Genomic DNA, 26,517 nt, shown 5'->3' on the forward strand with positions numbered 1-26,517 from the left:
TAGGAGAGGGGTTAGGTCTTAGAAGAAACAAAAATATATATATTCTTTTTTTTTAAAGATTTTTTTTTTTTTATTATTTATTTGACAGAGAGAGATCACAAGCAGGCAGAGAGGCAGGCAGAGAGAGAGAGAGAGAGAGGAGGAAGCAGGCTCCCTGCTGAGCAGAGAGCCCGATGCGGGACTCGATCCCAGGACCCTGAGATCATGACCTGAGCCGAAGGCAGCGGCTTAACCCACTGAGCCACCCAGGCGCCCCCAAAAAAATATATTCTTAAAAGAGCAAATACGGGGCACCTGGGTGGCTCAGTGGGTTAAAGCCTCTGCCTTCGGCTCAGGTCATGATCCCAGGGTCCTTGGATCGAGCCCTGAGTCAGGCTCTCTGCTCAGTAGGGAGCCTGCTTCCACCTCTCTCTCTCTGCCTGCCTCTCTGCCTACTTGGGATCTCTGCCTGTCAAATAAATAAATAAATAAATAAATAAATAAATAAATATTTTAGGAAGAAAAATTTTTTAAAAAGAGCAAATACTAGAGGTGCCTGGATGGCCAGTGGGTTAAAGCCTCTGCCTTTGGCTCAGGTCATGATCTCAGGGTCCTGGGATCGAGCCCCACATCAGGCTCTCTGCTCAGCAGGGAACCTGCTTCCCCCCTCTCTCTGCCTGCCTACTTATGATCTCTCTGTCAAATAAATACAATCTATTTAAAAAAAAAAAAAGAGCAAATACTATTTTGTTTTTTTCTATAAGGGCAATAATGCTACTGCACGTCAGAGTACCCCCAAGGACTGGAATGTCTGGGGACTGTTTCATAAAGAGGACCTGAGCTGGACTCTGGAGAAAAGAGAAGTGGAGATGAAGAAGAACTGGTATCCCAAAGAGAAGCAAAAGCCATTGCATTCGGCTTGCAAGAGAACTGTGTAAGGAAGTACCTATCGTGTATGGAATGTCTAGCAAATCATTTGGCTAATGGGAATTAGAATAAGCCCTGGAGAGGTGGGCTGGGACCAGCTGAGTGGCAGCACCTTGACTGCCAGATTAGGACATCAGATCTCATCCCGTAAGCCTGCAGCAGTTTCTGACCTCAGTGTAGGATCTCCAGTCCCGCCAAGTCTGCCTATTGCTCATAACAGTTAAAAGTGCTGACATTTACAGGTGAATTATATAAATACAAGGAACAATTTTTGTGTTCTCACAAGTAAGACTACAGCAACAGGCCGCCAGCCTCCTTGGATTCAGTACCTTCTCCAAAAGGACCTCCTGATCAAGGAGCTGGTTTCTTTCAAAATTAAACATTCAAGGATGACAGGATCCTGACACAAACACACAAAGTACTGTTGTTGTTTGACTTACTTCATTCAGGCTTTCTGTACAACCACATACAAGGAACCTGTGCCAAGGAGCCAAGGGACCACCAGGAAAGAGCACCGTGTTTTGGAGCACTCAGAACTCTTTCTAGACCTGCACACCTTGCCCATGGTCTATAACCTTCCCAACCTCACAGGAAGGGGACCTGACAGTGTTTTAATTGGGCAAGATACATTTAATCTCTTAAAAGTTAATCTGACAATTCCATACCATCCACAACGACAAAGAGAAGTTTCGTTTCCTTTTCTGATTGTAACACAGTCCTACATTTCCTTTGTCTCCTGATGACACGGGCAGAACATCTACCTCTTTAGGAGATAAAACAAAGTCATCACCATAATATTTACTTTCTTCTAGAGCAAAAAGACCTTACTACAAGTCCAAAAAACGGTCAGAAACTAAAGAAATTGTGTTCCAAAATAAAACTCGGACATCATAGACTTATTTAAGCAGGCTCTTCAGGAAAAAACACATACTGAGCTCCAAGGTGCACAGGAGGCAGGCGTAGGGCAGAGCCTGAGCTCTGCCAGAATCACAGGGCCGTGACACTGGCTTTAGCCTACTTCGTCTAGTCTTAGTTCTCAACTAAGTGAAAAACACTCGCAAGAACCACTCTAAGAAAGAGGTAGGTGTGTGTTTCTCACTCGGGAGCAACAGAAGACTCCCGAGAGCACCAGGCGAGCAATGGACACGTTTCAGCGGTGCGGGTCAGAGGAAATAATTTCCCGCTACCCCACCACCGGCCGGCCTTTGGGCGCAGGGCTCTCAGACCTCTCCCCGCGGCCGTCCACCGGCCTCGGCCCTGGCTTCTGGGAGGCTCCACGGGCAGCCAGTCAGGACGCTCGAGCGGTGCGAGCGATGCTTGGCGGATGCCCCGGCCCCGCGCGCGCCCGCTCCAGCCCCGCGCCCGCCGCCGCCCGCCCCGCCGGCGTCAGGCCGGTCTTTCGGCCCGGCTCCTGTCACTCACCGGCCCGGCCCGGGCAGCAGGCGCCCACGGCTCCCCACGGGAGCTGGGCCCCCCGGGCCTCCAGGTTTCGGCCCGCCCCCGGCAGGCAGCGCAGGTGGATGAGCCCCGCAGCAGCGGCCCCACACCGGCCGCTCGGTCCAGCTCCCGGCGCTGCCCACTGGGTACGGATCAACAACAAGATGGCGGCCAGCCGAGGGGGCGGGGGCCGGGCGTCATAGTAACCAGGACGGCGAAGAACCCGCCCCAGGTGAGGATGTCTCCAATCAACAGCCTCTTTGTCCGACGCCTTGAAGAGTGCTTCTCGCTGACAGGTCAATCGGCCTGTCCGTCAAAGCCTGCCTCTCACGGCGCTTGCCGAATGCCTCAGGACGTGACTGTGACGGCAAGGGCTGGCGCATGCGCGCTGTTCCCGGAGTTGCTGGCGGCAGAGCTTTTGCTGGCAACTCTTGAGGCTCTACCGCCCTTGGCCTTTTTGCGTGTGCAGCCTTTTTGCGGAGCCGACAACGTGTTCCCACACACTCGCGCACAATTAGGGAACGCCTGCTGTGTGCTATATGCTTTTTTGGTCACCCACCCTGGAAGAGAGGGCTTGTTGTCTAGGTTTACTGGTGAGGAAACTGAGGCTCAGAGGGGGAAGCCTGGCCAGGGTCACGCCACCTCTGGAAATGGAGGCACCGGATCTCGTACCTCCTCCTACTGATTTCAAAGCATAATACTCCCTTCCCAACGGCTTCCCCAGGTTTGCTTCTCATCAGTGACGAGGTGCAGCCATGTGTGCTAACCCCAAGCAGTCCCTGGCCCATTGTCCACGTTCATCTTTATGCCGCCTTGAGTTCAGTGCCCAGCACAAAACCTGGCACAAAACAGAAACTCCTCTTCCTGCCCTAGAGCATCTTGTCTTGAGTGCCTGACACCGCTTTTGCCCTAGATTGTCATGATACGTCTCAGAGGCTGTAAGTCCTAGGAAAATGGTTATTCCTTCTTCCTCATACAGAGCACCTAACTCCGGGCTTGGCTTCAGGGTTAGGAGCTCAAATGCAATCACATAATCTAGAACCACATCAAGTGCCAGAACTAGCTAGTTATGTGACTTTTGAGACTTAGTTGCCCCATCTATAAAACGAGGGTAACAATGAGCCCTTAGACCTGGGTGAATGCTCAGGAAAGTCAGCCTATAACCTTCCAATAACAGCCTGCTATCAGGTTGCTGTCTCTGGGGCCAGCTAGAACACCCTCACTTTGCCAGGAGCACCATGAAGCGGGGTTTTCCTATGAAAGTCACTCGGCATCTTCCCTGGCCTGGGACAGCATAACTGGCTTAGGAAGGGAATCCTCCACTGTCCTGAGAGGGCTTGTGTCCACAGACTTGGCAGAGGGGAGAAGACTGAAAGAACTTAGGGATATCTCAGTAAAGGTAACCTCTACCCTGAGAGGAGGTCCTCTTGGAGAGCTGGCAGTAACCTGAGACCTGATTCCAGGCCAGCCAAGGGGAGTGACCTAGCCCCACCTCCAACAGAACCTGCATTCCTGCAAGTTGTTGTAGGCCACCTGGCTGTGTGCAAGAGCTCAACTCAGCTCAGCATTGGGAGGGCTGAGAGCCAAGAAACCAGAAGAAACAGATTAGGAATAAATGGGAAGATCCCATCAGAAGGGGGCTACCATCAATCCCTCCATACCCATCCGTCCTTGGGTTCTCAAGTCTGCACCAACTCTCAAGTCAGTGCAAAAGTTCCAGATCCTTCCCAAGAAAAGCTCCCCTACACAGTTTGCAAATGGCACTGGAGGTTGGTGAGGGCCCTCAAACAGCAACAATATTTTCTGTTCAATGGGGAAAGGAAACTCCTCGGCCCTCCCCATCTGCTAGAGCAGGTGGTCTCTGAAAGGACAGGCTGACTAGAGGCCTCTTACGTCACGAGCAAGGATAACAGCCTCTCACCTCTGCATTAATCATGGTCAGTCAGAACATCCTGCAGTGCCTTCTCAAAAGATAAATCATCTTACTACTCCCTAGAGTGCTCCCAGAAGGCAAGGCACTCTCCAAGTGAGAACAAAGAAACACAGATCTCAGAGCTTCTCCTACAGGTGGATTTCAAGCCTGGGACTCTTCTGTTTGTAATTTTGTTTATTATACAATCAACTTGCAGTCTCAACTGCTGATCATGGGAAGAAGGATTGCCACACGCAGTGAAGCAGTGAAGCAGCTTCTTGGCCTCAGAGCCAGCGCCGGGCTCCCGTGAGCGTGTTGAACAAGTATTCTCTGCCTGTACCTGAGCTCAGATGAACAGGAGGAGGAGGAGAGGGCACTGCTGGCTTCAGCAGAACAGCCTCCTTCCCTTAAAGGTAGGGAAGACATTCCAGGACCCCTGGGGAGACCCTCCTCTGCTCAATCCAGCATGTTCCCTCCCTCCTTTCTCAGCCAACCTATGAGGTCTGGCTCAAATGTACAGGAAGCCCCCTTGATTCCCACAGACTGGACACCAGCCCCCAAGCCCAGGGCCGGATTACGGTGAAATCACTGATGACCATGTAATATCTGAGGGCCCCTCCCCTCACCACCCTTTCCACCATAGGCAGGAACCAGACCAGGTCTAAGTCTGACAAGTGTTTGAGAAACGTTGGCTGAAAGGTGAATGGGGGTGAGAACAGACCCCATTCAGGGAAAGAGTAGCTGGCGGTTGCCTGGTGGTCAAAGGAGATGCTGAGATGGGCTAAGGAGAGAAAGTGGACCCAGGTAGAGAGTGGTCTGGGAAGAGGGGGACTCACGGGAGTCCTGTGCTCTGCCATCGAAGTGCTGCTGATGGGGAGAATGAGAGGGGGCAATGAGCTGAGCCCTGCCCCCAGGGAGTGGCTGGAGGTCTTCTCCCAAAGGGGTCAGGAGTCCCACTGTCTCCTTCATCCTGATGGTGCTGCCATGGGCTCTACCAGGGGTAGCCATCCACAAGGAGGCAGGCTTGACAGGGGGGTACTCTGGAGCAGCCTCTGTGCCCCCTATACAGGATGGTGGGTTGGCATACCAGGCTCACGACACTGCTGGGTGCCCGTGGCATCTCTGTCCTCGGTGCCTCCGTGAACCCCTCAATGGACTCCTCAGTTCCCTGGATACTAGGGCAAAGCAAGAGCAAGAATAAGGATAAGGCTCTTGGTCCCAGCCTGAGTTTAAGAAGAGGGACTCTCAGGCATTGAGGTATGTAAAGGAGCCTGACCTGTTTAGTAGCAGAGCCTGGGCTGATTTGCTTGGTGACTGCAGCATCTGGGCCAACCTAAAATGCCAGGAGGTGGGACCAGTCAGTGAGGGCAGCAGACTTGCTGGCTCCAGGAACCAGCACCATTTATCTGTTCCTTTATATTGGGGCTAGCCGATGTCTGTATGCAATGCCCACATTGTTACCCCCAACCTTCTCCTGGATTCAGTCCTGTGCCCACAAAACAAAGTCATTCTTGGGGGCAGGTCTGGTTTGAAGTGAAGGGTAGGGATAAGAAATAGGGATAAATAGGGGCGCCTAGGTGGCTCAGATGATTAAGTGTCTGCCTTTGGCTCAGGCCATGATCTCCAGGCCCTGGGATCAAGCCACATATCAGGGTCTCAGGTCTTCGGGGAGTCTGATTCTCCCTCTCCCTCTGCCTCTCCCCCTGCTTGTACTCTCTTTCTCTCTCTCTCTCAAATGAATAAATAAAATCTTAAAAAAGAAAGAAAGAAGTAGGGAGGAGCACTTGGGTGGCTCAGTGGGTTAAAGCCTCTGCCTTCAGCTCAGGTCATGATCTCAGGGTCCTGGGATCGAGCCCTGCATCAGGCTCTCTGCTCAGCAGGGAGCCTGCTTCCCACCTCTCTGTCTGCCTGCCTCTCTGCCTACTTGTGATATCTCTCTCTCTGTCAAATAAATAATATCTTAAAAAAAAAAAAGCTTTAAGAAAGAAATAGGGATAAATGCCCAATGCATGACAAACTCTGAATCTCAAAATACTGGGCCTCATCCACACCCAGCCCATTCCAAGACCAGGCTCTGCCAATACGGGAGACAACTTCCTCCCAGTGCCTCTCTGCCTCTAACCGGAAGACCCCTGGAGGGAGAGCAGCCTGAATTAATACGAGTTTTCCTGCACAGCAATTTGGGCATTGTCACCAAATCTTGGTGAAACCACATATCACGGATGGGGTCCATTAGTGGGCTGGGGTGAGACAGAGAGCAGAGGGATAGAAACCCTACCCCTGGAAGAGCCTGTTGAAGAGCCAGCCCAGAGCCAAGAGAAAGAGGGCACTTGTCACAGTCAGCACCACCACAAACCAAGGTTCCGGCTGCCAGAAAGCCTCCACGTCTGTCACGAGCAGGGGTGTCATCACTGAAGGCACCTGAAATGGGGGCCACAGCCCTGCCAAAATGCCCTGATCATCCAGCCTTCAGACCCCTCCAAGAGTTGGGCTGCCCCACACCCCAGAGTTGCTCTTCTGAATTACTAGGCTCTTAACACTCAATGACTCCCTCTGGAGTGCCTTCCCCCATCGTTCCGCCTGGAAAACTGGGTCTCCTCACCCTTCAAGATCCTCTCTCCCCACTTCCCAAGGTCCAAAGGGCCCCCCTCACTGGGGATCTGTGGGTGCGGGTGGTCACTGTGCTGGTGCTCCAGGGAATGAGATGCACAATGACGGTGGCTGTGGTGCTGAGGTGGGGGATGGAGGGACCTGCATCAGCCACCCGGATCAATAGCTCATAAGTATGGGGCTGCTCTGGCCATTGGGGTCCCCACGTGATGCTCTTGTGCACCAGGATGGGTCCTTGCAGGCTGAATCGGCTCTGACTGTTCCCTGAAAGCAAAGTGGCAGAAGTAGGGGACTACTGCTGGCGTTGGCCTGCTCCTTCCCCAACAGCCCAGTAGCCCCCACAGCCCTCACCTCCCACGATGCTGTAGGAGAAGGCCCGACGCTGTGGCTCCTGAGGAACCCAACATGACACCTTGGTTACCTCCACACTATGGCCCAGAGGAGCGTAGATGGTGAGTTCTTGAAACGGGGGCTGACACTTGGGGGCATAGTCATTCACATCCTGCAGGAAGGTAGCCAGATCACCCCAAATCCCCAGGCTGGTCCCCCTAAGTCTCCCCTGACCACAGCCAGAGCCAGGTGTCAGGAAACAGGTCCCAGAGGTTTCTATGAGGAGGCACCACTTCCCTCCAGCCAGCCAATGGAAGAAACTTAAGTCCTGGGAAGAAGTAGAATGCCAGAGGAAGATTTGCCAAGTGTTTCCAAGGCCTCGGGGCTCAATTACCTCAACCTCAATGGTAATGGTGCAGGAGCCAGAGCGGCGCTGGGTGGGGTGCTGGTCTTGGCTATGGTCAGTCACCAGGACAGTGAGCCTGTACAGTGTCTGCAGCTCATAGTCCAAAGATCCCAGGAGGTGAACCTCCCCTAGAAGAGGTGCCCACAGCCTCAGCCTGCAGAGTCAGCTCCGGTTCCCTCCCTGCATCCCAGCCCTGGCGCGGAAGTACCGCTGAGACGGTCCACAGAGAAGGTGGTGGGCCCACCAGAGATGTAGTACTCGATGCTGTTGTGTGGGTAATCCTTGTCTGTGCCCACCACAGAGCCAAGCAGGGTGTGGGGCCCTGCATCCTCCCGGATCCGGAATGTGCGAGGGACACAGGCTGGGGAGAACTCATTGACAGGAGTCACCATCACCAATACTGGTACCTCACCTAGAGGCCATTGGGTGGTCAAGGAGCTGGCCTGGGGTGTCCAGCCCTTTCCTGGGGTCTGAGGAGGGAGACAGGGCCCTCCCTGGGGGTCTAAGGAGGGAGTGGGTCTGGAGGAAGGAAGGGCAATAGGCATTCCTTGGGTGGAGAGGGCGATGCCAAGGAGAGGAGCGAGAATGCCCCACCCTAGGAGTCTGACATGGAGACAACCCTGCCCTATTGGTTTCTGTGGGAAAAGAGGTGACCCTATCTTGAGGATAGGGAGAGGGGTACAGAACAACCCTGTCCTGAATGTCCAGGCCTAGGTATGGTCACTCACTGGTCATGAGGGGCTGACCACCATCGAGCACCAGGATGGAGGCTGCATGCTGAAAGCAGGCCCCAGGAGTGTCACAGTCCAGTGTGGCATTCACCTGGCCAGAGGGACCACAGAGTGAGGCCAAGCCAAGGCCTGGGAGAGCCTAAAGCCACCCTGGGCTGCATGAGGTCAGGGCATCCACACACAGTCAACCCTGAGCCTCTGCTTCCTGGACTTCAAAGCAGATTGACTCCCCCATCAGGGCCTTCACCGTCATGGTCTCAGCTCCCACAGAACCTTGCCCCCCCCCCCCACTACCCTCCACCTTCATGTCCTGGAGCACCCAGCACATGGGTCTGTAGGCGGGACTGGGCACCTCCAAGGCCCTGCCTCGAAGGCAGAGGCTAGCTGGACCAGGCGGGCTGTGGAACTGCAGCTCGTAGTCGAGGGGGGAGCCAGCAGAGTCGGGATCAGTGCAAGTGAAGGTTTTCAGCACAGTGCCCACCGGCGTGGTCTCTGGGATTTCAGTCCTGGGAGCAGAGTGCGGGCGGCAAGGCAAGAGTAGAACAGGACCACAAGCCATGGCCATTCCCCCAATATCTTAGATTAGGTTCCTGTGTACTCACACCAGCATTGCTGGGAGGCAGCACGGGGGCCAGCGGTTGACCGAACGCACGTTCACCGTGACATCGAGGTCAACGCTGGCCCACGGCCTGCGCCGCTCATAGGCCTTCACCTGAAGCCTAGTGACCGCCACGCCCCGGGCAGACGCCAACTCCAAGGGTGCGGTGGTGCGGACCACGCCGTCCTCTGGGCGGGGAGGGGTGGGGAATGCTGAGTTTAGCCCCGCCCCCAGCTCGATCCGGTTCCCATCATCCCACCCGATCCACCGCACCGAGTGGGCGCTGAGCCGTCTCCTTCTGGCCACCTCCTCCGAGCCTCTCCTCTAATTCTAGTCCAGCCTCCCAACGCCACCTCGCCCCCGTCTGCCCCGGCTCCAGCCTTATTTCTCAGGAGGGCGGGGAGATAGCACGGGTCACTCTGGACCAGCCGCAGGGGTATGCTGCACCACCACCACCACCCAGTGCCCCTCACCACGTCCGATGGAGAAGAGCGGGCAGGGCACCGGGGAGAGGATTTCGTAGCGCACGTCTAAGCCCCGGGCTCGAACCTGAACTACATTACTGCCAGGGGCCAGGTCCTCCAGGATGGTGACATTTGGGGCCTGTCCCCTGGACAAAAAGTTTGGGGGGGTAAGCACTAGCTCATGCCTGCTCACGCCACCCCGGGCCCTGTCCACAGGCCGCTCCCCCGGGAGTTTCCTCATACAGGAGCTAGCTGGGGACGCCTCAGCAGCCCCACACCTTAACCTTACTCCTAATTCCCTGGGCCTATGCCTTGCCACCCCCACTGTACCCAGAGTAAGGGAGCCTTACAGGAAGGAGATCTGACTGGAGGGATCAGGCAAAACTTTCACCTTCAGCATCCTGTGGCAGCTTTGATTTTGGCCAAAGCTCACCAAAACCTCAAGCGGGAAGACCTACAGTGCACACAGAGCAGGAAGAGGACTAGTGTATCTACTATAGGTCTTTGCATAATCTTCCCTCCAGTAGGCACTCCCTGCCTCAGGCCCTCCATGGACAAGGAGCCCCAACCCTCACTCCACCCCAATACCTGTCACTCTGCTGACAGGTACTCCTTTGAGTCCCATTCTTTGGGGCCATAAATTCTTCTTTTAGGATGCAAGCAGCCCCCAAAAGTGTGATATCTGAGTCATTCACAATGCGACATCGTATTAGAGTTACTAAGAGCCCATCATTAAGACATGGAGGTTTTAAAGAAGGAACTTCTCTAATCTCCAGACTAGCCACTTTACCCAGAACTTTCTCTTCCTATGTAACTGCTCTGAACACTCTCAGTCCTATTAAAGGCACTGGGAGCTCCCAGAGCCAGGGATCCCTTTTCTTTCTGGAACTCCAGAACCCAGCACAGAACCAGGTCAGTGTGAGAGAATAGCTAGCATGTGGCAACAGGTACAGATGTGGGCTATGTCTGAACATGGCAGCAAAATTTCACAGACCAAGAACAAACAAACCTCCAGGAAATGGTGGCTCTTGTCTATTGCATGCCCCATCCGTGGGTATCCCCAGGTTCCAAGTCTAGCTCACCTTTGGAGCATGGCCTTTGAGGCCCTGGGATGGTGCCAGCAGCCAGCCTTGCCCATTGATGGAGAAAGGTCCGGGGAAGTATGGAGGGTCCTGGGCACTGTTGATTCTTAGCTGACAGGACAGTGATGCTGGAGGCCCCAGCCCCACCACCAGTGCCCCACACATCCCTGTAGAAATCCCCCAACACCCCAGCTGGTACTTGCCCACACCCAACGCTCCTATACCCCACCACAGGGTGACTCCCCAACCTCCACTCTGACTCCTGGCCCTGATCCTCAATCTTTTCTGCTTTTAAATCAATTATTTTGTTTGTTTGTTTCAAACGACATTTCTTTTTTTGGATTCCAAGAGTGATACAGGGTTTTCATGAAGAATTCAGAACCCTGAGGAGAGCCAAAGAGAACACAAGCCCTGAGATGTCCTTGCAGGACAACCATGGTCCTCAGGGGGATGCAGCCCTCAGTGACTCTCTCCAGAAACACCCCTCATGCAGAGGCTCAGCACACACTAAAGGGGCCCTCCGCATTCTGTGTTTGGCCAGAGAGGAGCTGGGCCAAGGAGGGGCCGGGTTTGGTTTCCCTAGGTGCCTCCCCCATCCTGCTGTTCCCTCTAACCCTGACTGCTCATGTGCTGGGCTCACCTGGGCACGCTGGAGTTGCAGGCCTGGGAGCAGCAGAGTGTACAGCTGGGCTCCAGGGGTGACCGTTTCCCGAACCTGAATGATTTCCCCACCTAGCCAGAGGGGAAGTCAGGGAGGCTCTGCTCAGGCCGTGCCACCCAGCCCTGCCTGCTGCCCCTGGCCTCACCTGGGTTGGCAAATTGGCCGGCACATGGGCTGTGGCCAGGGTCCCGGTGCACATTCACGGAGAGGGGTGCCTCCAACACTTTCTTGCCACATGTGAGCCGCAGCTGCAGTCTGTAGTGATTCACTGCCAGGGCATCCAGCCGGGCCGAGCTACTTAAGGTCACCTGGGGCAGATGGGCAGTGCCATGTGGGACTCTGGGCTCTCCATCCCCATACACTACCTCTGGCTTGGGGAATTGAGGGCCTGCCCTTGTCCCCCCATGCTTCCCATCTGTGCCCAGGACCCTACCATGGCCATGTAGGTCTTCTGCTGCCTGTTCAGGCTGGGTGGGTTAAAGAAGGTGGTTGGTGGCTGCACGTAGAGCAACTCCAGGGTGGGCACGTAAGACGTGCAGTTGATGGGGAAGGAGTAAAGGATGGCACCAGGTCCCTGGCTCTCAGAGACATTTATGAACCAGGGCAGGCCGTGGAGTTCTACGAGGAAGAGACAATTCAGGCTGGAGGCCCCCCACGCATGCTGGCCCTTCGGCTTCAGGGCCCAGTCACGTCTCAGGACCAAGCAGCCAAAAACTCTTCCTTGTCCCCCACATCCAACCATGACTCAGCTCATTGAACAAGAGTGAGGTCTTGGTTGAGGAAGCAGCCATAAGGAATGAGGGTCAGGGAGTTAGATCTTTGTCCTTCCTTGCTTGGCCCACAGCCCCTGCCCTGCATGGTAGCTTATCTGAGAAGAGTCATTATTTCACTGTACTGTGGAGGGTGTTGGGGCATGAAAAGTGGGTTCCCCCACCCACCAACTCCTCACCAGAGACAACCAGAGCTAGCAGAAGCAGCGGGGGCCTGAGCAGGGCCATGATGGCCTGAAGACACAGACAGCAGAGGAGACTCCGGAAGACCAGACGTGTTTGTCAGGCCTACCCTGTTGCCAGGTTAGTTGCTTAAACACCGCAGGGCAGGCTGGACTCCTGGGCCTCCCAGGTCTCAGCCCCGCCCATCCCTGGTGACTTGAGCTCCAGACTCCAGACAGGGACTACAAGGCCTGGGCAACCCCAAGGTTTACTGCTTCCAGTGAATTCTCCCATTTGTTACTATAACCCAAAGGAAATGTTAGGGGAAAGGGATCGAGCTTCTGGTAGGGAAATCAGGTTCAGGGAAGGAAGTCTTGGTCATGCAGTCTTTGAGACACAAGCACAGCACCCAGGAAAACTGGGTTAAGGACTTGCTAGGCCATAGAGTCCAAACTCCAGTTGCCCACCCCCTCTCACCATTAAGAACATTATCTGCCTATAAATCTGAGCCCAGCCATCAGCAAAATCTCTTAAAAGTTGCCTACATTCCAAGAGCAAGAAGAATCCATGGTGATATAAATCAAAATAGTGGTTATCTTCGAGACTATCAACTGGAGGGGGCACAAAGTGTCCTCCTGGAGTCACTGGGGAGAGTCTATACCTTGATCTGGGCGACAGCTATACACGTGTTTATAGATTTTAACATTCATTGAGCTGTACCTTTGAGAGCTGTCCATTTATTATATTTAAATGTCAATTTTTATTTTTTTAATTTTAATTTTATTTTTTAAAGATTTTATTTATGTATTTGACAGACAGAGATCACAAGTAGGCAGAGAAGCAGGCAGAGAGGAGGAAGCAGGCTCCCCGCTGAGCAGAGAGTCCGATGGCGGAGATCCATCCCAGGACCCTGGGATCATGACCTGAGCTGAAGGCAGAGGCTTTAACCCACTGAGCCACCCAGGTGCCCTCAATTTTTATTTTTTTTTAAAGATTTTATTTATTTGGCAGCAAGAGATCACAAGTAGGCAGAGAAGCAGGCAGAGAGAGAGAGGAGGAAGCAGGCTCCCTGCCGAGCAGAGAACCCGATGCAGGACTCGATCCCAGGACCCTGAGATCATGACCCAAGCCAAAGGCAGAGGCTTAACCCACTGCCACCCAGACGCCCCATATGTCAATCTTTAAAAAGTTGTTCACACTCGCACTTTCTAGTTCTTCATCTCTCACTCTCTTCTATCATCAAGTTTGTCGCTCTCTTTGTAAAACTGCCGTTGCCAGAGTCCTCAGAGATCTGCATACTGCTAAGTTCAGTTCATTTTCCAGTCTCCCCTCCTGGGCAGTGTTTGACACTTGCTCCCTTGGCTCCTAAGTGCCCACACTCTCTCAGTTTCCTCCCCTCTCCCTGGCTGCTCCTGCTTAGTCCCCATGCGGGTCCTGCTTCCCTATCACAACCAAGAGGATTCTTCGAGCATTCAGTCCTGACTGCTGCCCTCCTCTGTCTACAGTCACCTCCCCCAACACATCCAAGTCTGTGGCCTTAAATACCATCCACTCGCTTTGCTTCCCAGATCCAAGGCTTCAGTGCCCATCCCTCTCCCAAATTCCAGAGTCACACACCCTGTGGCTGCCTCTGCATCTCATGTGGGGTTTCCAACAGGCATCTCAAGGGTGGAGCGTCTACAAATAATCCCTTGGTGTTCCTCCCTGAACCCGTTCTCCAGTCTCTTTCCTGGACCCAGTCACAGCAATTCCATCTGACCAGCTGTTCAGGCCAGAAATCTAGTAGGAGTCATGGTGGATGCTCTTCTTTCCCTACCCATATTCGTGCATCAGCAAGGCTTGATTTTAGCTCCAAAACGTACCCCAAATTCACCCCCTCCTGTGTCCCTGCCCTACCCAGGCCCAGGCCCTTCCCTTCCTTGGTGGATGAGGGCAGGAGTCTCCACTCTGATTACAGAGTGATTCTCCTAAAGCAGCTAGGATTACCCAAACAGGAACCATCCTGGCTCATTCCCTGCTCAAAAGCCCAGTGCTCCCCACCACACTAAGAACAAAACCCTCTATTTCTTTCCGGGGTTGCTAGGAGCTTGGTTTGCTGACCTCCTTCCCCTAACTACCACCGTCTAGACACCTAGGCCTTCTTTATGTTAAGCTCTGTGCAACCCCTCTCTTTTAAGGGCCTTCATCTGGCTGATGCTTCTGCCTAGAATACCCATCTTTTTGTCCCCCCCCCCTTTTTTTTGAGAATAAGAGAGACCATGGGGGAGGGTGCAGAGGGAGAGAGAGGATCTTAAGCAGACTCCTCGCTCAGCGTGGAGCCCAACTTCAGGCTCCATCTCACCACCCCGAGATCATGACCTCAGAGGAAATCAAGAGTCAAGACACATGGGTGCCTGGGTAGCCCAGTGGGTTAAGCCTCTGCCTTTGGCTCAGGTCATGATCTCTGCAGGGAGCCCGCTCCCTTCTCCCCTTCTGTCTGCCCCCTCTGCCTACTTGTGACTTCTCTGTCAAATAAATAAAATCTTAAAAAAAAAAAAAAAAAAGAGGGGCGCCTGGGTGGCTCAGTGTTTTAAGCCTCTGCCTTCAGCTCAGGTCATGATCCTAGGGTCCTGGGATCGAGCCCCGCATCGGGCTTTCTGCTCTGCAGGGAGCCTGCTTCCTCCTCTCTCTGCCTGCCTCTCTGCCTACTTGTGATCTCTGTCTGTCAAATAAATAAATCTTTAAAAAAAAAAAAAAGAGTCAAGACGCTTAATCTACTGAATCACTCAAGTGCCCCTAGAATACCCTTCTTGATCTCCCATGATGGCTCATTCAGGTCCCATACAGAGTGCTGCCTCCTTTGTGAGTCCCCTCTTCCGGACTAGCCAGACTAGCCTGCCCACCCTCATTCCCGCTGTTTTTTGCCTACTGAGTTGTTTAGTCTGTCTCAAGTTAGACTGTATCCTGAAACCTAGCCTCCGATCGTGGAGCAGCCTCCAGGAACGGGGCTCTGACCGTTCTGGAGAGAGAGTGCTGCCCTAACCCCCTGCACTCTATGTTGGCTTGCGGTGCGGGCAAAGGGAGTGCCGGGTGTCGCCGAGGTAATCGCCGCTAACCGCGCTCCCCACTAGAGGGCGGCCCTGCCTAGCTCTGCCAGACGTGGGACTGGGCCTTGGCCGGAGTTCATCTCCTGTGCTGCCGCGAGGTCCTGTGCTCCCCGAGTCCTTAGAGGGACGGGACCCATCATTCCCAGGATTTGTCGAGGCCCCTCCAGGAACGGATTCAGTGGTTCGCGCCCGGAGTGGGCTACAGCAAGGCTAGGTCCGACGGTTGGGGCAGCTCTGTCCGCACGTGGGCGTGGCCGGGGGGGGTGGGATCGGAGCGCTCAAGGAGCTCCTGCGGGGGAGACCGCAGGCCTATCCCGGGAAAAACGGGGAAGCTGAGGCTACCGCGGGGAGTCGCCTTGTCTTGGGTCATGCAGCGAACCGCCCAGGGTGTGGGGGAGCCCCAGGCAGGACCCGCCCGGCTTTCAGCTACAGCCCCGCCTCTCCCTCCAGAGCTGCAGAGAAGTGGGGAGCGGGTGTCAGGCTCACCCACCCACTCGTCCTGGCCCGAGAGGCGGGGCGGCTTCAGCCCCGCCCCGCCCCCATTGGCTGCAGCACCAGGGGCGGGGCGGGGCTGCCAGATGTTGGGGCGGCGGCGGCGGCGGCGGCGGCCGGAGGTGCCGAGAGCGAGGAGCCGTGGAGCCAGGCGGAGGGCCGGGGCGCCGCTGGCCGGCCCGCTGGCCTTCTCCGCGCGGCTCCCGCTGGAGTTCGAAGAGGAACTGGCAGGCCTGGCGGGGGCTCCGGCACAGGCATGCACAGCGCTCGGCTTGACAGCTTCCTGGGCCAGCTCCGCTGGGAACTGGTGAGGCTTGGGAGCGGGTGTGGCTTGTGAGGACGCATGTGGGGTGCCCCGCTGCGGTCCAGCCCGAACGACACACGGGTACGGGGCCGCCCCGAGTGCCCATCTGAGGCAGGATGGGGGCGGGGCGGCGCAGATGGCCCAGATGGCCCGCATCGGGTTTCGGACGGTTGGGAGCTGCATTGGGCATCAAGTAACAGCCGCCCAGCTGGCGTTGCTGCCGGGGTGGCCGAGGGAGTTGGCGGGGAGAAACTTGTTTTGGGGCGGATCAAGGGGCTGCGAGGGACTAAAGAAGTGCTGGCGCTGTTTGGATGCCTTCTACTCCAGACTGACCTGTACCTCCTTTTCCTACCCCTCACCTGGCAAGTGCTCTTTCTCTGAAAGAGGCTGTGAGCTTTGGGGAACTGAATCCCTCAGGAAGCGGGGATGCTCCCCCACCCCCAGCCCTGAACAAGACCTACTTCCCGATGCAGGCAGGCCCGCAACCCTGCCTCCCGCCCTGGTGGCGGGTACCGACTTGCCCAGCTTTGCGTGCTGCAGCCTGCCAGACAGCCACCAGGTCGGCTGATGGGAGCCACACGAGCTACGTGTGCCAGCGCCCCCATACCGGCCCAGTGCCCGCTGGAGGCTGGCTGCCCAGGCCTGCAGGCCTAGCCAGCCCTCCTGGGCCTTCTGTTTGGGGACTGGTCTGGCCAGGCAGGCAGGGGTGACAAGTGCTACCCCCTCCAACTTGGGCCTTCTCTTCCTCCACAGCTGTGTGGCCGGGACACAGGCTCACCCCCCATGTCTGGCCCCCTTCCACCACCCCCCAAACCTGGCCCACGTGTTCTGCTCAGCCACCAACTCAGGGCCTCAGATGCCTTGGACGAGGACTCAGTCTGCTGTGTGGAAGAGGAGGAAGAAGGTGTGGTAATAGGCGACAAGGGTGTTGTCTTGGGGAGCCCCAGGGAGAATGCCCTGGACTGGGACTCTGGCTTCTCTGAAGTGTCGGGCAGCACGTGGAGAGAAGAAGAGCTGCCGGTACTCCAGCACCCAGCACCTGCAGCATGGCCCCCGCGTAGACAGCGTCTCTCGGCCAGTGGCATTCCCCTGCCCAGCAGAGTTCCTGGGGCCAGTGCACCACCTGCCCACCGACCACGGCCCAAGTCTACCCCAGATGCCTGCCTGGAGCATTGGCGGGGGCTGGAAGCTGAAGACTGGACAGCAGCCCTGCTGAACAGAGGTCGCAGTCGCCAGCCTCTGGTGCTGGGGGACAACTGTTTTGCCGACTTGGTGCACAACTGGATGGAGTTGCCAGAGGCAGCGGGTGAGGGGGACGATGGAGGTGGGCCCCGTGCCCGTGCCCGGCCCCCTCAGTTCTTGCTCGGGCTCTCGGAGCAGCTGCGGCGCCAGCTGGCCAGGGCACGCAGGGCGGCGATGGCAGGAAAGAGACTATCGTGCCCTCCTCGCCCGGAACCTGAACTGCCTGCAGACGTCTCACGATTTGCAGCCCTCATGAGCTGCCGCAGCCGCCAACCCATCATCTGCAATGATGTCAGCTACCTCTGACCCTGCCCTCCAGCCTGGGACAATAAAGGCCTTTCTCTGGACTATCCTGGTTCCATGCCCCTGAGGCTCTAGGAGGTGGCCCCAACCCTTTGAGGCAGTCTAGGCAGGCAAATCTAGAGAGCCTTTTCTCTCCCTGCAGGGGTCCCCTTCACGTCCATGTCACACGCCCTGTGCATTACTGCCCCGTGTTTTATCATCCATCTCCACTTAAACCCTTCCGCAATAAGCGTTTATTGAGTGCCTACTGTGGGCTCAGGATGCAGGGCTCCATGGAACTGGAGGACAGGGCTGCTGTCGTATCACACAGCTAGCTGGTAGTGCAGGGGTGGGAAGATAGTGTCCTCCTCCTCACCCTCACAGCTGAGCTCCAGCACCAGCACCCGCTGCCCTGGCTGAGGCATCCGGCCTGTCACCTGGCACACCAGTTCCGTCACCCTGGTATTGTGGCAGGGAAGGGGTTGGGGGTGATTGGCTAAGTGAGCAGTGGGAGGCAGAGTGACCGGGGATGGACCCGAGGGTGCTGATGGGCCATAAGGAGCTCAAGCCGGGGGCAGGAGCAACTCAAGACCGGAAACATCTGAAACTATTTTAGGAGCAGCAGGCAGGGCGGGCAGGAGGCAGGAAGCTGCGAGTCCCCTGGGAGTGGGCTGTGAGAGGGGGGCTTAGTGGGGTGTGGAGGAGCTGATGGGGCTGGCCAAGCAGGCAGCTGGGAGGCCCCTCCTCAGGTTTTCAGTCCTCACCCCACCCCCAGCCCATTTGCTGGCTCCATTTGGCAAAAGAAAGCCTCAGGAGGGTGTGAGGGGCCCAGATGGGGTTGGGAAGAGGAAAGGCGTCATGTGTCCCAATGCCTCCAGGAACAGAACAAGGCCCGGCTGAAGCCTGGTGTGGGCTTACCTGAGAGCCAGGCGCTGGGCCTGCTTTTCAGGCGACCACCTTGCCGAGTAGAGCAGGGCCTTCCCAAACAGCAGCATCTTCACCCTCAGCCCAAATTGTTCCTAGAGAGAGACAGGTAAGGGACCAGCTAGGCCAGGTCATGCCTGACCTAAAGGCAGGGAGGGATGGGGCTCACCTTGAGATAGGCCAGCAGTAACTCCAGGGTCTTCTCTGGCTGCCCAGCAGGCACCTCCAGGCGGTTCCAACAGGTCCAGGTCCATGTCAGGGGATGTAACTGGGGGGGAGGGCAGTGAGAGGCTTCTCACATACACCCTCCCCCTACCCATTACCAGCAGCTCATGACCCCTTTCCTAGAGGAGGAGCTGGACTAGAGGCAGGAAACAGAAGCCGGGGGGTGGGGTTGGAAGGTGGGATCTGGGCCCAGAGTCCAAGCACCCTCCCCGCCTATGCTGGGGCCAGCACAGGAAATGGGGCTATGGGGCCCCCGCACAGGGAAACAGGCAATCCATCACGCAGTCGGGTTGTGTGTGCAGGGGGGGGGGGGGGACATTGTTTCCTGAGGAAGCAGAAGCAGGGCCGCTGCAGTCACTGATAAAGCTGCTTGAGCCTCAAACGCAAGGCTGGGAGCTGGGGGTGGTGGACATCCTGCCCCCGTCCCGTCATTCCGTATTGCCAGGGTGTTGGACTACATGGGCACAGAGGATCAAGGGGCACAATGATCACTAGGGCCCCACTGACTAAGAGATCCCAGCAGGGACACAGTCCACAGAGGCCTCCTCTTCCTGTCCCCTTTCCTTCCCTATTTCAAGAGTCTTGGGGTTCTAGTGCAGGGAGCTGAGGGTGGCAGGGGGCCAGGGGCCAGGAAGGGGGCTCTGCCAGCTCCCCCAGAAAGAACAGTGGGGTCAAGCTGAGACGAGGCCAGAGGTGAGTTGTGGGGGGGACCGTCCTCTGCCCCCTCCCCCTCCACCATAGACAAAGGAGCTTATGTGCTAGCTGGAGGAGAGGCCCTTCACAAAAGAGCTCTGTGTACTGTGCCCTGAGGGACCCCAGGCCTGCTCAGCAAAAGCCCAGTGCTGGCCCATGACCTCTCCCCTCTCCCCTGGTGAGGGCATTCTCTCCACCCCCTCTCCCGTGCCCCGAGAAAATGCCAACTACTGTCGAGCCTGGGCACATAGCCAGGGGCATTCACAGCCCTGCACTTGGAGGAACACACACACACACACACACACACACACACACACACGGCCAGGAACTCCTGCTTGTGTACTCACATGCACACCCATGTACGCCCACAGCAAAGAAGAGCCTTGTACTCCCATCTGGCACACAGATGTACAAGCATGCTCCCTCCGTGCTTACACGCCACAGGGCCAAGGATGCCCAGACCCCTGTGCACTCACACGCACAAAATGAACGCACACATCCCCACCTGTGGCAGTGAGCTCAGTGCCCTTTAACTCAGCTTGGAGGGGGTGGGCCAGGGTCCCCATGCCCTGCGGGGGCGGAAGTTAGACTCTGTTTGGGGCTAGGGCTCTAGTGCCCCCTCCCTACCAACTCCCCCATTAGGGGCTCTACTACAGGGAGGAGGCTGTGAGGCTTGTCTGACTCGGCTAATGAGTTAAAGCTGCTGCAACCCCCAGACCCAGGGCAGGGGAGGGGTGAGGGGTGAGGGAAGCTGATGGCTGCTTCCTGTGTCTGACAGGTCCCAGTCTGGCTTCACAGCAGGAAGCTGGCTGGAGGGAGTCTTAAGGAATCCTCCAGAGTCTGGGTTCTGGTGTGAGCCCAGAGCCAGAGGAAAGCCCGTTTTGGTAGGTACAGGAAAGACCCAGGCCTGGGGTGGGTAGTGTGAAGGGCTCACCTTCTGGACAGCAGGGGCGCAAGGCTCCCAGCGCTCGAAGCGGTTTTCGGCCAGATGCAGGTAGCTGTGGCGAAAGGCACGGAGGGGCCGTGGCCCACCCACCACCTTGTATAGTTCCAGGCCCACCAGGCCTGCCACAGCTGCTGTGGTGGTGGCAATGGCTGGGATAATCTGGCCCACGATTCGCTTGCTCTGCCAAGGACAGGAGATTTGCTCTGGGGCCGAGGTGTAGGGCTAGGGTTTTGACCCCCACCTCCGGGCCTGCGCCCCAAGGGGCAGAGCTACCTGTGAGCGGCTGGCAGGGGGGATCCCATAGTTCTGAGCTCGCAGGCTTGCTGCTGCTGCCACAAAATCCACATGGAAGTTGCTATCATTGTCCTGTGAGGCCCAAGTCCCGACAGAGTTAACATGGCCTCAGATTCCCTCACCATGGCTGACTGTGTGTCCCTGCACAGGTGTTCCCACAGTTCTGGGGGGCGGGGGGCGGGGGGCATGCTGACATCTGCCTCCCTTATCAGATAAGGAAGCAGAGGCTCAGGGAAGGTGATCTGCTTTGGGGATCCTGCCGGGAGGAGAATTCAGGCCAAGGGAACTCCAAATCCACCTTCTTAGATCTTGACCTTCCCCAACAACCTCCCCAGCTTGCCCCTCACCCCTGCTTGGGCTCCCACCTTCTCGAACTTCAGGGGCTCCAGGGGAGGGCTCCTGTTCCAGACCTTCAGCACTTGGTGCAGCTTCTTCAACTGCTCAGGGCCTGGCAGAGGAAGGGGGTGACAAGGCAGTTCTCAGCACCCACCTCCCACCCTCTCCCTGGAGCCTGGTGCCTAGTCTTGCTCTTCCCTAAGCCTAAACCAACTATGTTCAGAGAGATTCCCTGATGGGCGCTGCAGTCTCTCCAGCAGCCCGAGCCCTGCGCCTGTGCGCGCACCTACGGAATTCTGTCCTCACCTGGGGACCATAGCTGGGGACTCTCCAGGGCCCAGTGGTTTCTGGAGTCTTTTTTGCTGAATATCCGCCAGGGGAACAGGGGTGTTGGGGGTGTGGGCAGCAGGAAGAGGGCCTACTGAGGGGCTAGAGGAGGAGCCCAAACCTTGAAAGAAACAAGGTCAGAGGGCCTGAGAGAGAATGAATTGGCAGCAGGGCCCCCAGGCCCCGTCTTCCTTCTGTAGCTTAGGCTCAGGACAGGGCCAGGCCTTTGGAGGGCAGCACAGGGGGCCAGACCCAGGGACCTCACCAAACTCAGCAGAAGCCCCAGCTAGTTCCAGGTCACTAGGAGAGATGGGGGCCAAGGCCTGGGGCACAGGCAGCGGCAGCGACTCCAGTAGTTCCCTGAGCGCCGTCTGGTCCCGGGAGCCAGGGAGCCCATGCATCTGGGCATACAGGTTAGCAGCTGCCAGCACGTAAAGGAGGTGTGTGTCCTGCGGTCAGACCAAGAGCATGCGCAGATGTGTGGGTGTGAGTGAGCATGCTCAGGTGCGTGGGGTGGGGGGCACCGGCCATTTGTGGAGCCACTGGAGTGCCTGTCTGGTCTCACAAGTGGACACCCACAGATGCACAAATGTGGCATGGCATCTTCAGCACCTGTGCCCCTCTGCAGAATACAGAGGTGCCTACCTCGGCTCTGAGGGGTCACATCCCCACCTTGGGGTTCCCAAGGGACCCCACTCACTTGGCTGGCATCAAACTCCAAGGGCTTGGGACACTGTTTGCGACCCGACCAGAAAAGAGTTCCATCCTCTAGCACCTAGGGGAAGGGAGGTGGTTGGGCTCAGTCTGGTCCCCCCAAACCCTCCGCCTCCTGATCCCTAGACACCCACTTTATCAGGTGGGAAATGGCTCAGCAGCTGCCTGATGCCATAATGGAAGCGTCGTTGCCAGTGGCCCAGGGCCCACACCACACAGTCTTGCCAGGTCTGTGGACGCTGTCTCAGGACACCCAGCACCTCCTCCAGCAGGGTCAGCACCTGCGGCCCATCTGTTTCTGCCAGAGAAGTGAGTGCCCTGCAGAGAGAGGAGGTTTGAGGCTAAGCCCCGAAGACTCTGACCCTAGGGGCTCTGGACTCCCATCCACACCCTCTTGGTGGCCTTACTCTTGGTGGCGGTTGATGGTCTCAGCAGACAGACGGAAGAGCCCCTCAAACTCGTCCCGGGCCCACTGTGGGGCAGAGAGTCACCATAAGGTGTCAGGCAGGGAGCAGGTCTGCAGCTAGGGGCGGAGCTGGGTGGGGTGAGGGGGTCTCTGGGGTGCTTCCTACCTGCAAGGTGTGCTCGACTGAGCTGGGGAAGTGCCGCAGGGTGCAGACAGGGTAGGTAGCCCCCTCAGCAGCTAAACCCGAGGGGGGCACTCTGTAGACATCAGTCACATGTGGCACGAACACGTAAGCATGGCCTGAGGTGCCCTGTGTCCCCGCCTCCAGTAGTGGCTTCAGATAGTGGGTGCAGCGAGCAGCCACATAGTGGCCTAGCAAGGGGGCAGAGGGTCAGGAGTGGGGCTGGCACGGCCTTGAATAAGGGGCTGAGTGTCAAGTTTCCACTCACGGGCCTGGAAACTGTCCAGGGCAGCAGCCACGCCATCCACATTGGAGAAGAAGTTGTCCTCGTAGATGTGCTCTGTTGTAGGATCCAGCGGGTGGGTGAGTGGGGTCACCTGCAAGTGTGAGTTCAGGCGACGAGTGGCCTCTGCGGCTACCTCTGCCTTGGGCCTCTGAGAGGAGAACAGGAAGATGTTGGGTGTGGGTGGGTGGGTGGGTGTTGAGGGGGGTGCACCGTGGACAGTCCGGGATGTAAGACGTGCATAGGGCCCAGCACTCACACCAATGTCCTGGGTCCTGAAGAGGAACTGACGGCTGAGATTGGAGCGCTCTATGTGGTCCATGTCAGCAATGGTCACACCTCCGCTGTCCCCGGCCCCCAGGCCCATTAGGGCAAAACCTTTGAGCAGCTCACAGCCGATAGCTCCAGCACCCACCTGTCAGCAAGAGCAGCCTTAGCCGGAGGGCCTACCTTGGCCCTCCCACAGACATCTCCCAGCTGGGCCACAAAGCTCACCAGCAGGTAGTGCTGCCGGCTCAGCTTCTCCTGAAAACCAGCCCCAAACACTGCGATTTGCCCATCATAGCGGCAACATCTCTAGGGGACACAGACAGGGCTCAGTGATGGCTGTGCTGTGCCTCCCTCTCACGCTGACTTTTCCAGGTCAGGATTTCTGGACTATTGTTCCTTCTCCTTCCTTGAAGTTTGGAGAAGGCTTGCAGCCCTACCCTAGGTTCTTACCGGCGCACAATCCTCTGGTGTGGGAAGGGGCTCCCCATCTTCTGGAAGGCAATCGAGGGCATCAAAGTAAAGCCACTGGTCCAGGGGCATGAACTTCCTGGAGATTGCCTAGAGGCCAGAACTTCAGGGTAGGGACTCCTGCCAGCTCCAAGCCGCCTTCGATCCTGGCTGGGCTTCACCAGACCAGTGAAGTTGCCAGGGCCGCTGTCTGGTGCTGACACCCTCCGGCACCCACACAGATCTCCACACCCTTCCCAGTCTCATCCTGCCTGGGCCTCTGCCCACCTTCAGCACTTCCTGGGCAGCCACTGCACCCAGCATGGCTGTCATGGGGCTCAAGCCACCAGCACTACTCAGGGCGACTATCTGCACTAGAGCCTCATCCAGCAGCTCTTCCAGCGGCTCTCCTTCTGTCCCCTTCAGTGGTTCCAGGGACTGGGCCAGGCCCACCACCTTCTCTGCATCCGCCTGTGGAGGAGAACTCTGTGAGCATGGCAGCCCCGGCCTGGGCTCTCTCCCCCACTCAAACCCTTCATGAGGCCATCCCCTATTCCATAGAAGAGGGAGCAGTGTCTAAGCGTGAAGGCCCAAACCAGCTATCAGACTGTGTGGCCCACCAGAGGATGCCTAGACAGTACTTACAGAGACTTTGCCAACGTGGCTAGACATTTCAGCCCAGAGCTGAGGGGGGAGGAGGCGGCCAGGGTCCCCAGGCCTTGTGCCTAGTACTTTCAGGGACCTGGTCTCAGGTCCAAAGACAGTGCTATCACTTCCTTTATGTAAGTGGGAAGCTGCCTCTGGGTTTATAACTCGGGTCTGTGAGATAATCACTGTTGCTTTCTGGTAGGTGAGACCCCAATAAGATAGGCTCGGGGGAGAAGCAACGGGGCCACTCACAGGATCCCATGGCTGGGGCAGCCGGCCATTGAGGCTCTGGAACTCGTGCAGTGCACGGAAGGCCTGATGTAGGCAGCGGGCACGGTGAGCTTCCTCTGAACCCTGCGCCACCACACGGGGCTGGAGGAGGGCTACATCCAGGGGCTTCTGTAACAGGTACTCAGCTCAGGGTCAGGTTCAGAACACTGCGGGGCCCTTGAGGCTCCCAAGCTTCCCCCTCTCAGATGCACTTGCACTCACATGGCTCACAGTCCTGGATCTCTTGACCTCAGTGACGGCCCCACCACGCAAGTAAGGGGAGAAAATTGCTGTGTTCCCAATCTCCAAGGTTCCATCCTCTGGGGGAGATCCAGCCTCGTCCGTATGACCTTTGAACCTGAGTTGTTCTTCATACCCTATCCTGTCTTGTGCCTCTGTCCTTGACCTTGCTCCACACTGAGGAAGGTGGAGGAGAACCTATCCCCAAGGACCAGGCTGCGTGTACCCCCCAGGGAGGCGGCTTGAGGACTAAGTGGGTTGGCTTACCCTGTACGTGGATAGGCCGGGGTTCACAGCCGTTGAGCTCAACCATGCCCTCAATGCCTGAGAAAGTTACCAGATCCCCATCGCGGAAGTAGTGGGCATCGGCCTCTTTTCTCAGGGTGAGAATTCCAGGGGAGCCCTGGGGAAGAGGTGGCTTGGCTCAGGGGTGCCCCTACTTGGTCAGCAGCTGAGCACTCACACTTTAGCACCCACCTGGGAGATGTGCTGGATGGCAGCTGTCAGAGGCTCTGCCTCTGTAGTGTCCTGCACAGTGAAATCCTCACCGAAGTCACAGAACAGCTGCCTGTGATGGGGTGGTAGGGGTCACTGAGCCAGCCCAGCGGTTACTCACCGTGCTTGCTGCTAAGGGTGGGAGGCACTAGGCACAGCCCAGGAGGCCAGCCCTGGGGAAGGGATGCTGGGAGAGGCTTGGAAGCTGGAACTTGAGGGAATTACTGGAGCGGGTGTGGAGACTGGGGTGGAGGAAGCAGAGGGTGGGACTGGGCTTCAATCGGGAGGGGATGCTAGGACAGGCCTGGGGCTGGGGGCAGAGGGGCACAGGAGCAAGCCTGGGGATCTGGCCAGCCCCAAGGACAGGACCAGGCCAGTTGCCACCTGTGCTGTGGCAGGTCAGGCCTGGAGTCTTACTCACCCCACAAGGCCCCGAGTATCGGCCACCAGAAAGCAGATTTTGAGCTTGTGGCATAAAGCGCCCACCTCCAGCTGCTCCTCCAGCTTTGAGGCAGTCAGCACCACCACCTGGGTGGACCGCATGATCAGCAGGGCCAGACCCGCTGCTCAGCGCAGGGCCAGAGGAAGAGACCCGGCTCACCTGGAGAGTGGGGCAGGGAGGGTACCTGGAAGTCCAACAGCAGCTCCTCGGTGATGTCGCCTGTGTGTACGCACACTTGGACGGCGCCGTTGAGCTTAGCCAAAGGTTCCTGAGATGCCTCAGCCCTACTCTTTTTCAAGTCCTTCTCGGAGAGGAAAAACTAGGGCGAGACCCAGTGTGCCTCAGGCAAGGGGATTTCTCTTGGGCCCCACCCCCACCCTGGCCTGGGAACCCATAGTACCCTTCCCATGCTCCTTACCTGGGCAGCCAGGTCAGACCAACAGGTGGGGTGGGGGTCATGCAGTGTGAGGCTGCCCACACCCATCAGGACCAAGTTTTTGGCCACCTCGGCCCCCAGACCCTGAAGGCCTGATAGCAGGACCTTAGCTCCCTGAATCCTCTGCATGGCTGGCAAGTCCAGCACATACCTGTGGAGGGGCAATGAGAAGGTAGGCAGTGGGAGGCCAGAAGTCAGGAGGCCACCCCACTCCCTTCCCCACCTCGGGCCTCACAGCTGCCGTGAGTACAGCTGCTCATCCAGCAGCTTGGCGGTCTCCAGGACACCCATCCTCAGGCGGGAGGCAAGACGGCAGGCCGCAGCTCCTATAGACAGGGTCGCTGTGTGGGAGGCTGTGCCCGCGGAGACCAGCAGCCCATAGCAGCCAGTGCAAAAGTGCACTAAGTTTCCGGGAGTGAAGGACGCTACTGCTCACAGCTTTCTTCCTGGCTTTTCTGTCATTTC

General features: G+C 57.1%; 4 protein-coding genes across 17 annotated transcripts in view; 1 reads left to right on the forward strand and 3 right to left on the reverse strand.

The window, feature by feature from the left end:
- The window catches only part of IP6K1 (inositol hexakisphosphate kinase 1), a 62,748-nt gene extending 60,209 nt beyond the window's left edge, over nucleotides 1-2,539 (reverse strand). For all 3 annotated transcript variants that reach the window (XM_032320062.1, XM_032320046.1, XM_032320054.1), the window contains exon 1: nucleotides 2,329-2,539. The gene's annotated coding sequence lies outside the window, so the exon portion shown is untranslated. The remainder of the gene's footprint in view (nucleotides 1-2,328) is intronic.
- A 1,898-nt stretch (nucleotides 2,540-4,437) lies between these two features.
- Nucleotides 4,438-12,760, reverse strand: CDHR4 (cadherin related family member 4). 8 transcript variants are annotated; one of them, XM_032319921.1, is made up of 19 exons: nucleotides 12,087-12,757; nucleotides 11,571-11,755; nucleotides 11,283-11,445; nucleotides 11,117-11,208; nucleotides 10,477-10,587; nucleotides 9,745-9,848; nucleotides 9,404-9,540; nucleotides 8,935-9,118; nucleotides 8,634-8,838; nucleotides 8,330-8,423; nucleotides 7,810-8,013; nucleotides 7,590-7,729; nucleotides 7,217-7,367; nucleotides 6,909-7,129; nucleotides 6,534-6,676; nucleotides 5,532-5,588; nucleotides 5,343-5,430; nucleotides 5,092-5,119; nucleotides 4,438-4,595 (listed from the first exon to the last, which is right to left on the reverse strand). In XM_032319921.1, exons 1-19 carry the CDS (start codon nucleotides 12,133-12,135, stop codon nucleotides 4,540-4,542), a joined length of 2,412 nt encoding a protein of 803 aa, XP_032175812.1. In that variant the 5' UTR covers nucleotides 12,136-12,757; the 3' UTR covers nucleotides 4,438-4,539. The 8 variants fall into 8 exon arrangements, 7 of the variants coding, with proteins under 7 accessions (XP_032175812.1, XP_032175807.1, XP_032175830.1 ...); XM_032319916.1 differs by having other exon boundaries at nucleotides 5,092-5,122; nucleotides 12,087-12,756; XM_032319939.1 differs by having other exon boundaries at nucleotides 8,685-8,838; nucleotides 12,087-12,755.
- A 2,956-nt stretch (nucleotides 12,761-15,716) lies between these two features.
- INKA1 (inka box actin regulator 1) lies at nucleotides 15,717-17,541 on the forward strand. Its single transcript, XM_032320140.1, has 2 exons — nucleotides 15,717-15,954; nucleotides 16,705-17,541. The coding sequence occupies exons 1-2, from the start codon at nucleotides 15,904-15,906 to the stop codon at nucleotides 17,497-17,499; spliced, it is 846 nt and encodes a 281-aa protein (XP_032176031.1). The 5' UTR covers nucleotides 15,717-15,903; the 3' UTR covers nucleotides 17,500-17,541.
- Nucleotides 17,542-17,706: 165 nt separating this feature from the next.
- On the reverse strand, nucleotides 17,707-26,478 carry UBA7 (ubiquitin like modifier activating enzyme 7). 5 transcript variants are annotated; one of them, XM_032320099.1, is made up of 24 exons: nucleotides 26,288-26,475; nucleotides 26,035-26,203; nucleotides 25,801-25,935; nucleotides 25,596-25,702; nucleotides 25,157-25,247; nucleotides 24,947-25,082; nucleotides 24,662-24,759; nucleotides 24,422-24,568; nucleotides 23,810-23,992; nucleotides 23,525-23,632; nucleotides 23,300-23,380; nucleotides 23,064-23,219; nucleotides 22,790-22,955; nucleotides 22,507-22,712; nucleotides 22,342-22,406; nucleotides 22,069-22,252; nucleotides 21,921-21,995; nucleotides 21,486-21,669; nucleotides 20,923-21,005; nucleotides 20,537-20,629; nucleotides 20,252-20,443; nucleotides 18,569-18,667; nucleotides 18,394-18,494; nucleotides 17,707-17,934 (listed from the first exon to the last, which is right to left on the reverse strand). In XM_032320099.1, exons 1-24 carry the CDS (start codon nucleotides 26,341-26,343, stop codon nucleotides 17,799-17,801), a joined length of 3,051 nt encoding a protein of 1,016 aa, XP_032175990.1. In that variant the 5' UTR covers nucleotides 26,344-26,475; the 3' UTR covers nucleotides 17,707-17,798. The 5 variants fall into 5 exon arrangements, 4 of the variants coding, with proteins under 4 accessions (XP_032175990.1, XP_032176007.1, XP_032175997.1 ...); XM_032320116.1 differs by lacking the exon at nucleotides 23,300-23,380 and having other exon boundaries at nucleotides 26,288-26,476; XM_032320106.1 differs by lacking the exon at nucleotides 21,921-21,995 and having other exon boundaries at nucleotides 26,288-26,476.
- Between the last annotated feature and the right edge of the window lie 39 nt (nucleotides 26,479-26,517).

This window comes from Mustela erminea, chromosome 1, assembly GCF_009829155.1.
Source record: "Mustela erminea isolate mMusErm1 chromosome 1, mMusErm1.Pri, whole genome shotgun sequence".
In the NCBI taxonomy this organism is placed as follows: Eukaryota; Metazoa; Chordata; class Mammalia; order Carnivora; family Mustelidae; genus Mustela; species Mustela erminea.